Consider the following 9,626-nt stretch of genomic DNA (forward strand, 5'->3'; position numbering starts at 1 on the left):
AGTATTTAAATTTTCTACTACTTTATACTTCTACTCCACTGCGTGTGGTACTTTTTACTCCACTACATTTATGTGATCATTTTAGTTACTAGTTATCAATCAAGACGATCGTTTTTGTGGGGGAAATTCACAATTAAAACTGACCCCCACCTTTACCAGCTGCAACATTAAAGGGATGTACACATGAATGTATCAGTAGTTTTAAACCAGTAATAAACATTATACTGACTGCAGGACATTTACTTTTTACAGAGTATTTCTACACTGTGGTATTACTACTTTTACAAATATGACAGGTATACAACAACATTAAAGTTGTTTATTTGGCTGCTTCATTTTAGAAGTCATGTTTTCCTCCTCTCAACAACATTTTAACAAATCTACACTGACCATGAGACATGATTTCTGTGTAATTCAAAATACCAACATCTGTATTCTCAGTTTCACAAAATACTTGCAGACTGTAAATGTATTTCAATGCAGGGAGGAGAGGTAAGTGCACGATAAATAACAACTCTTATCCTCATAGATGGTTTCCTGTTTGTGGAGGAACTTCTGGCTCACCCGCAGTTCCACTCATATTCACTGGAAGACGTGAAGAGAGTCGTGGCCACAAATGACAAGCAGCGCTTTAAGCTTCGCACCCACCCGGAGGATGGCCGCCTGCAAATTCGAGCCAGTCAGGGCCACTCAGTACAGGTGAATGTCCGATGATGTGACTGTATTGCTGAAAAGACATGTGGAAATCTACGAGTGGCACTGACAAGGGGATATTTGATTTTGATCCAGCATGTCAGGATGTATTACTCCCCTCGGTAGATGCTTTATTCAGTATATATTCAATCTCTCTTCATCTCTGCAGCAACACATAGGGACCTAAAACCAAATGGCAACACAAAGAATGCAGAGATGCCCAGTCTGTGTCCTCTCTATGTGTGTTGGAGAGTATGAGTGAACGAAGGCCAGTTTTCTAGAAATAATATAAGTATACACTACTTATACTGTACATTCACTTTCTTCTGATGAAAAATGAACAACCACTCAAAACAAACTCCATGTCGTTCCACTAAGTGCATACAAATGTAATAAAACAATTTACACCTTCGAAGTATCACTTTAAACTTTAAATATGTCTGATGACATATGATGTTAGTCCTCTGACAGTCAGTTTAAAAATAAGTATAATTATTGTTAGATCAAGGTACAAAGGGTCAATGGGAAGTAGCAGGTAGTGAGTCTGGTGCTAAAATGCATCTTCAAATTTGATTATGTTATTTTTTCCTCTTGAATCAATGACAGATGCATTTGTTACAAACATGTGATATATAAAAATCCTCATTGCCTTTTGATTCTGCTCTCAGCTTTTCTACCTATCTTCCCCTGATAGCAGTTCAATTTCACTACAAGCTTTTCACAACTAGTTAAGCAACAAAATTGTCATCCCAATCATATTTTCACATTAGTTTGTCTGTGTATTAGATTTTAATCTTACACATTTGAATCCTAATTTTAAATGCTGTTTTAATACTGGTCGATTTGCTGTGGTCAGGTAACAGATTTGGGGCTGAAACCGGTCGTGGCTGGTTCTCCAGACTGCCCTGCTGTGGCCGTTCATGGCTCCTACCTCCGCAACTGGAGCTCCATCCAGCAGCAGGGCTTGAACCGCATGAAGAGGACACACATCCACCTGGCACCAGGCCTGCTAGGGGAGGATGGCGTCATCAGTGGTAAGCTGTTTGTGTGTGTGTGTGTGTGTGTGTTGTGTGTGGTGTGTGTGTGTTGTGGTGTTGTGGTGTGGTGTGTGTGTGTGTGTGGCTGTGTGAAAGAGTGTGTGTGAGAGAGAAAGAAGCCAACTGAACAGTTATACAAATGTTCTACAGTGTGCTTCATTTTCCCATCAGGCATGAGGAAAGACTGTGATCTAGCTGTGTATATCGATGTCCCCAAAGCTCTCGCTGGTAAGCTTAACCACTACTGAGTGCTACCCAGTACGCTCAATTCAGTCTATATGTTTAGACAAAAAAAATCTTTCTTACTTTCTTTCTTTTTGTGTGCATCTGACTGTACAGATGGTATTGAGTTCTTCTGGTCAGAAAATGGTGTGTTGCTGACTGCAGGCAACGCAGAAGGAAAACTTCTCCCTAAATACTTCAGCCGAGCCTTAAGACTGAGGCCTACAAGTAAGAAAAACACATAGATTAATTCAATCTGGATCCTTTTTTCTAAACTTGAATTTAGGGCCCACATTTACTTGTTCACTGAAGTCACTTTTCTCCTGTGTTTCAGAGAGTATCCTGCCACTGCAGTAACATCAGATGATACTGTCTATCTACTGTCTATACTATCATTGGTGATAGCAGGACTCACCTGGCTGTGCTAGCATCCCATGGTTGGTTGATGCTTAGCCTAGTTCCCTTGGTAACACTTGTTGTTTGACAGGAGCATCTAGCATTATGGGAATACTTTCAGAAATCATCTTACATGGGACTAAATTGGTAAACGTTTTATTTTTGTGTAATAATTGAAAGGATCTGGATGGCTTTATGAAAGCATACTTTATTTTTATATGACAATTCAACCATCTTATGCTGGCAAATGTCACTTTTTATTTATAAATATTGGTGCTTTGTTTTTTCTGTTACATTGTTAGAGCTAAATAAACCATAGCTCACATTAACTGCCAAGATAAGATAAGATGTAACCAAGCACTATATACTGTATATATATTGGTAACAAGCAGCCAGGCCTTTAAATGGAGGAACCTTTGAAGACATATTGTATGTGTGGTTAATCATGTGACCAAGTAGGGACAAGCAGAGGATGCAGACACTGTGGTTTTACTTAACGGACTGCTTAACAGTTCCTTGTAAGATATGGACACACACACACACACAGCATGTGAGGGAAGATAAATGGTTTGAAGCTTCCTGTGAAGGAAACAACAGAAATTACCACCATATGCCATGAACATAAGGAGTGAAAACAACAGAATGAAAATGGAATTGTTATATTTATTTGAATAAATGTTTGTTTTCTTCATATTAGACACGAGATTTCATATTATCATCATATCATATTAGCTAGTATATTTTCTACTCATTGTTGATTCTTGGCTGCCATAATGTGGCTGTTGTAATGTGCCATAAATTTCAAACTAAAGTGGGAATAAAACTGCAGCTCTGGACATAGCAAGGCTTTCTTTCCTGAGTGATAGGAAGTCTGGATACTGTGAGGCAAACAAAAAGAAAAGTTGCTGCTGGTGGATACATCTGTTGATTTTACATGAGTTTGTTTGATTGTCAAGCCTGCTGATACTGGACCAGATGTCTAGCAGTTTGGCTCAGCAGCAGTCCATCTTGAAGTAAAGGGGAAGTCAGCATGAGGACCACAGGAGTCCTGAACTGTCTGAACAAGTAAAGTCATCCATCCATTCATGTAGTTTATGACAAAGGCTATATAAAAACTTGGATGGACAGATAGGGAAAGTTTGCTGTAACTCATTTATACATTAACATGATATCTTATTTCAACCATTTGTTGTATTGTTCTGATGTTTTTGTGGTTGCCTGTTGTAACAAAATCCTATTCCAGATGGTTTCCACTGTTGAGACGCACACACAGGGAATCTGATGTGGGCTGTGAAAGATCCATCTTTTGTGTGTGTTTTAGTCCTAAAGAGCTTCATGGCCACCGGTCAGCTTGTGGAAAAGCTCCTCATTCAGAGTGTCGCTCTTCTCACGACTGCGTGTAGACATGAAAATGTAGCCTCCAATAAACTCATGAACAATTTTGCAGTCAGCCGTCACGCAGCTAAAAGCAATGTTGACGTTGCCTTCGAACTCTATGGCCACCTGGAGGAGTCAGAAAAACACACACAGTATATGAGATTCCTTTAAGATGAAAAATGAATTTTGGGGCTGAAAAAACACAGACAAAATACAATATTGATTTTATATTAAGTGTTCCTTTCTCTGCACTGTTAGAACTGTAACTCTGGGTAGAGTTAGGACAATAACAGTAGGCATTCTTTGGCTTAAAATGGCTAAATTGACTTTGTCTCTTTAGCTCATTCAGTGCCACATACTCATGGAAACAAAAGTTCGAGATCTTGCTGACTTCTCTCCCAGACAAAAGGTGAATGAAAGCATTGGCGTCACCTGTCGAATGTCCCAGTTGACGTTCCACTGCTTCATGTTGTTGTAGCGCCAGGTCTTCACCACATCACCCACGCCCAGGTCAATGCGGATCAGACGGTTGGGAGCAATTCCCATTACCTCGTCTTTCCGACTACCCTTAAACCTGTTGGGAAAAAATATCTTCAGCTTTTCTTTTCTTTCAAAATCTTGTTGAGACAAAAGTTAATCTTTCATCTTTCACTGGCCTGCTGGATCACACTCGGATACCAGTTCTGTGTTTTCCACCCATCAATAATCATATTTACAATACAATTGCTCTGTTTAATAAAGTTTCCCAAACTAGCACTATACCCACAATTCATCTGCAGAATTATTTTTTTTCCTATGAGATGGTGACTTCGGGATCATCAATAGCACAGCTACAATTTGTTGACAACATTTTTAACAAAAATCGTCATCAGAAGGATTTTAGATTTTAGTTAGCCGTGTTTTCTTGGCCTTAAATGCCTTTTTACAAAAAAGGGTTATTTTATTACCACTGCTAGTGAGTGCTGTTCTGTTGCCAAAAGACTTTGTTTTTGCATTTGTGTTGTTAATTACTTACTAAAGTGTAACTTTCTTAGTTTTGCCCCGTTTTCTCACATTTAATGTTGTGATAAAAAAGTTCCAAATTGATGCTAGCTGGCATTCAATCAATTTTTAAATTAAACTCAACCTGACAACGACGTATGAGAGTCCAAAATCAGGCAGGGCTTGCCAGATCTGCAGGAAGCGCATCAATGCATCTGTCAATGAGAGTTGAGCCACGTTCTGGTATGCGTCCAGGATACGAGGGGTCAGCTGGAGGAACAGGCACAGAGCAAGAGGTTAGATGTAATTATATTTTTTCTGCCTTGAGCACAAACTGGGCTGGAGTCTCAGTTGTAGAACTGTTAATTATTAAGCTCATTTCGGGTGCCCGGTTAGCTCAGTGGGTAGAGCTGGCGACCCATATACCGAGGCTGAGTCCTTGATGCAGCGGCCCAGGGTTCGAATCTGACCTGCAGCCCTTTGCTGCGTGTCATCCCCTCTCTCTGCCCCCCTTTCCTGTCTATCTTCAGCCGTCACTATAATAATGGCAATAAAAGCCCCCAAAAATATACTTAAAATAAATAAATGAATTATTAAGCTCATTTCAGTGGGTAATTTGAGCTAAATGTCATGCACAGTAATATTGGTGTGATCCAATAGTCCTGTGCTCTGCTGTAGCTGGAACATCATATTTATGATATTTACTCTTACAAATTCCACCTCTCCCGTACCTGTTTGGTCTTGTACTTCTTATGGTAGCGTGGCGATACCAGACTGTGAGTATTGATGCTTTCATCGTTGGCAGGTACGTTGCCATGGGAACCGGAGCTGGTCTTTTGCATTGCCAGGAAGGAGCGGATGCTCTGGATCTCGCTCTGGAAACTGCTGTCGGCCAGAGTCTTGCCTTTGGAGCCCAGTCGACACGCAGCCATCCATTGAGCATACTGCTGCTCCTGGAGGGCGAGAGACACAGACACAGATGTGTGTGTGAGAGAGATTGTGATCAGAGAGGTGACATAGTGAGACAAAGACAAAGGTATTTAAAGAGGAGTAGGGGAAATCATAGGATGTCACATACAGAGATGAGAAGAGATGTATTTATAGTAATGATAAAGGTGTGTGTGTGTGTGTGTGTGTGTGTGTGTGTGTGTGGCCTCACGTTTTCACAGCGCAGATAGACCTCATTCATGCCCTCAGGCGCTGGTATGAGGAGTCTGATAAGGAACTTCTGTGCTGTCACGTTAACGTCTGGAGCCACCTCACATCCTGAGTAGAGGATAATTATTAAAGCAACATCAAATACTGAAATTTGACATTTATGGGCTGGACATAGAAATTAAGGATGGAGGGAAATTTAGAAGAGCATTCATGTGATCAACACTGAGTCAGACTTCCATGACATTTTGAGTCCACGCCTGAGCCCGCTGAGTCATGCTCACAGTTTTTTTTAAATAGTACTGATCTAGGATTACCAGTGATCCCATTATCGTGTCGCACACTGAGAAGAAAATAGACTTGAGAGCAGCATTCTCACTTTTTACCATATATGGAAAGCTCTTTGTTTGTGTTGAAGCATTACATTATATCTAAGCAGTGTGTAAAACAGAAGTGAATACAGAAGTTGCTGAAGTATGACTGCTACTTCATTTGCCACTAATTTGTACATACATTATTGGCATAATAATAACAATATTTACAATAATATATTTAGTACCTTTGAGGTTAATCTGTTGAATGGGCTCCCCGATGCTCTCCTCTTTGCTCTTGAAATAAGAGATGGAGGTATCCTGGAACTTGAACCAGTACTGCTTATATCCCTTCAGAGTCAGCCTCTTTGGCCTGAAACATACAATCACATTGCAAAAGTTTCAACTAATTTGAAAGATTTCTGGATTTTCAGAAAACTGGTACTTTGCTCTGTTTGAACTTATAGGTTATGCTGATGGAAATGAATCCCACCTGAATATCTTCAGATAGTCGTTGAGTTCTGGTGCCGTCATGTATTCCTGGATGAAAGACAGAAATGTTTTTGCCCTGGACCTTTAAATCTATTGTTTGAAAAATCTTCAGTTCTTTGAGTTTTGTTTTGACATTGTGTTTCAAACAAACTGCAAGATGTGAAAGAGTTACAGTCCTAAAACAGTTATACTCTATCTCAAAACCATTGCAGATACAGAAGACATTCAGTTTGTCTGACCAGCATCTCGGATGCAGTGCTGGTCTCTCCCTCCATCTTGACCTCCAGGGACTGAAGGGCGGACTCCAGATCGTCCATAGCTGCATTGGAACTCAGCATCTGGGGCTCCGACTGAGACACCTTACTGATGTGGTACTAAAGGAGTTTGAGTGAAAGAGAGGAGAGTGTCAAGCTATTAACTATGTACTGGATGTTAAAGGAGAAAACAACTCGAGTTGTGTGTTACTATTAGCTGTATCATCTGGATACCCCAATCATTTATTAACAGGAGCAGTTCTTTGTGATCAAATTAGAAGTAAAAGGAACCCAAATTAGAGCTAATCAAGTCTAATCCCAACATGAGAGACTTCTTTTATTAAACTTTTATATTTAACCTGTTAAAAAAACGTTATTATTAGTCATCCTATGTCTTTGACAATATTTGCATATACATACGGTAAGATTTAGATTCCAGTAATATATGACATTTAAGAGTTTCATGAGGGAAGTGTCTTCAGCAGCAGTCTTACCTGTAGAGCTCCAAACAGCATCATCTCCTCCTCGGTGCAGTCGATGTCCTCCAGCAGGATGGCCCAGCGCGCCTGCTCATACAGCTGGGTCAGACGCACAACATCGTACTGCACGGTTATAGAACAAAAGAGTCAAATCAAAGCCAAACATACACACATACAGTACTATATATATAAACAGTATACACACACACACCTTGGGTTCAATGTCATAGAAGGCATAGAATTTGAAGCGAAGCCAGACTCTGTCATTTTCTTGGATTCCCTGCTGCAAAAGACAACGGGATGAGTCCAACCACCTAAAAGGACAGAGGATAAGTATATGTGTATAAAATGTGTATGTAACATACATGTATATATGTTTATTAAAATGCTTTTATTGGGTTTTCACATTGTCAAACAACTTAAAGGCCCCATAATCTCACCGCCCACCCACAAGCAGAAAAAACTACCTGAGAGCTATTGTATAATTGTCTTGATGTACATAATTAATTAAAATTAAAATTAATTAACCACCTAAACAACCATAAACAATAAAAAAAAACAACAGTGATAATATATGTATATGTAAATTGAACATCTTACACGTGTGCATATATATTTTCCATTTGACTTATTTCTGTTAATGACTGATCATGGTTAGGTTAATCAAAATGTATTTTATGTACGTTCTAATACATTATGTATGTGCTTATGCAACAATTATATTAAAGTACACACAATGCAAGTGCAAAGCAAAGAATGAAAAAAAAAATTGAATAAGACAATTCTTCTGATGAAAATGTGAGTGTGCTCACTACAGCTTCAATGCAAATAGAGCCTGAAACCATTCAATCAGCTCCAGTTATGATCCAATTATAGGGCAGTAGCCTGTATCAATGAACATGCATGTAAGCTATAGTAGGTTTGACCCCTCAGTTAAGAGGGAGCTGCTTTAATAGCTAAATCTAAGTTTAATTAGCTAAACACGATACAGCAGTGAGTGCAGGGTAGTGAAAACAGAATTGTTTTTTAAAATAACCAAACTTAAATGATCAAGAGTGTGTCTTTGTTAGTGGTAACAAAAGGAGGAGCACATTTGTTATTAAGGTTTCCTGCAATGAAGTTTGAACTTCTTATTGTTGGACAACAGCAGTAACCACTGAACCAACATTCCCAAGGTACCCAACTATTTCATGCCAAAATAGCTGTTTTGAAGAAAGTCTATTAATATGATATGAGTTTACAATATTGATATGTGTGAAGGCATACCTGCCATGGATGTGGGCCTTGTCCACCACGCTGGCTGGGCGGTACTGCTTGGCTATGACCTCAGGGGCAGGGGGAGGCTGGGTGACTGACAGCATCTTGTAGATGGCCTCCATCTGTGCTGAGTCAGCAAAATGAGCCGGCATGCCATTATAGAGACAGGGCCGGGATACTGCGAAAGGAAGTGTAGGAGGGTTACAGTCAATTTTTCACTTTGTAGACAACAGGGAAAAAGTCTGACTAAAATATTTCTCAATTTCTGCTTTAAAATGCACAGTAGCTGCTTTGGAGTAGAGTCAGATGAAAACTGCTGTATTTTACACTCCATGATTAATCTTCTCCACTGGTATCTTTGGATCATTTACAGGTAGATCCTGTAGACTATATGAATGAAGGCTTTTGAGGAGACAAACCTGACTCTAGAAACAGTGATTATTATTATTATTATCATGATTTGCTATGACTCTGCTGATGAAACTGTGATCAAATTATAGCATTTTCTGTATTCATGGTACAGTACTTATAGGAAGTCCAAGGTTGTAAAAGCTGGATTTTAAAAGATTAACTGGTGAAATTGGGAGCAGGGAATACAATCTTTGATACTGGCAGTTCTTTCACGTTTCTTGCTCAGGGCCACTAGTTGTGCATGTGGTGTGAATGTAGTGTGATGAGTGTACCCGAGGAGAGGGGCACCTCGGTCAGGTCGTAGATCTCCTCAGCCGAATCTTTATCTTTCTTCTTCTTTTTCTGCTCTATGGGCCGAAGGAGCGAGAGCTCCTCGGGGTGACGGATATCTGTAGAGGTAACGAAATGGAGTCAAAAGAAATTAGGGACTGTGTCTCTGTTATAATACTGACAAAATAATATGCAGAGAAGGGACAGACTGATCACTACAGCGCACTGAACAATGTTGATAACACACTTGACAACTGGCAACATTTCATTAACAACTGTGCATCAAATGCT

The 9,626-nt window shown here is 39.7% G+C and overlaps 2 protein-coding genes across 2 annotated transcripts in view; one reads left to right on the forward strand and one right to left on the reverse strand.

Annotated features, from left to right (window-relative positions):
• The window catches only part of trpt1 (tRNA phosphotransferase 1), a 4,535-nt gene extending 1,766 nt beyond the window's left edge, over nt 1–2,769 (forward strand). The window contains exons 4-8 of the mRNA XM_035668850.1: nt 530–699; nt 1,550–1,727; nt 1,902–1,958; nt 2,070–2,180; nt 2,287–2,769. Of these exons, the coding sequence (XP_035524743.1) occupies nt 530–699; nt 1,550–1,727; nt 1,902–1,958; nt 2,070–2,180; nt 2,287–2,309 (539 nt within the window). The 3' untranslated portion in view covers nt 2,310–2,769. The remainder of the gene's footprint in view (nt 1–529; nt 700–1,549; nt 1,728–1,901; nt 1,959–2,069; nt 2,181–2,286) is intronic.
• A 114-nt stretch (nt 2,770–2,883) lies between these two features.
• The window catches only part of LOC118333279 (fermitin family homolog 3-like), a 14,315-nt gene continuing 7,572 nt past the window's right edge, over nt 2,884–9,626 (reverse strand). Inside the window, exons 4-15 of the mRNA XM_035668849.1 lie at nt 9,338–9,454; nt 8,664–8,832; nt 7,609–7,711; nt 7,413–7,520; nt 6,904–7,038; nt 6,666–6,712; nt 6,421–6,545; nt 5,866–5,972; nt 5,438–5,659; nt 4,852–4,976; nt 4,158–4,299; nt 2,884–3,851 (exon numbers count right to left, since the gene is read on the reverse strand). Of these exons, the coding sequence (XP_035524742.1) occupies nt 3,672–3,851; nt 4,158–4,299; nt 4,852–4,976; nt 5,438–5,659; nt 5,866–5,972; nt 6,421–6,545; nt 6,666–6,712; nt 6,904–7,038; nt 7,413–7,520; nt 7,609–7,711; nt 8,664–8,832; nt 9,338–9,454 (1,580 nt within the window). The 3' untranslated portion in view covers nt 2,884–3,671. The remainder of the gene's footprint in view (nt 3,852–4,157; nt 4,300–4,851; nt 4,977–5,437; nt 5,660–5,865; nt 5,973–6,420; nt 6,546–6,665; nt 6,713–6,903; nt 7,039–7,412; nt 7,521–7,608; nt 7,712–8,663; nt 8,833–9,337; nt 9,455–9,626) is intronic.

The sequence above is a fragment of the Morone saxatilis genome, unplaced genomic scaffold (assembly GCF_004916995.1).
Source record: "Morone saxatilis isolate NCDOM2014 unplaced genomic scaffold, NCSU_SB_2.0 Contig22, whole genome shotgun sequence".
Lineage (NCBI taxonomy): Eukaryota > Metazoa > Chordata > Actinopteri > Moronidae > Morone > Morone saxatilis.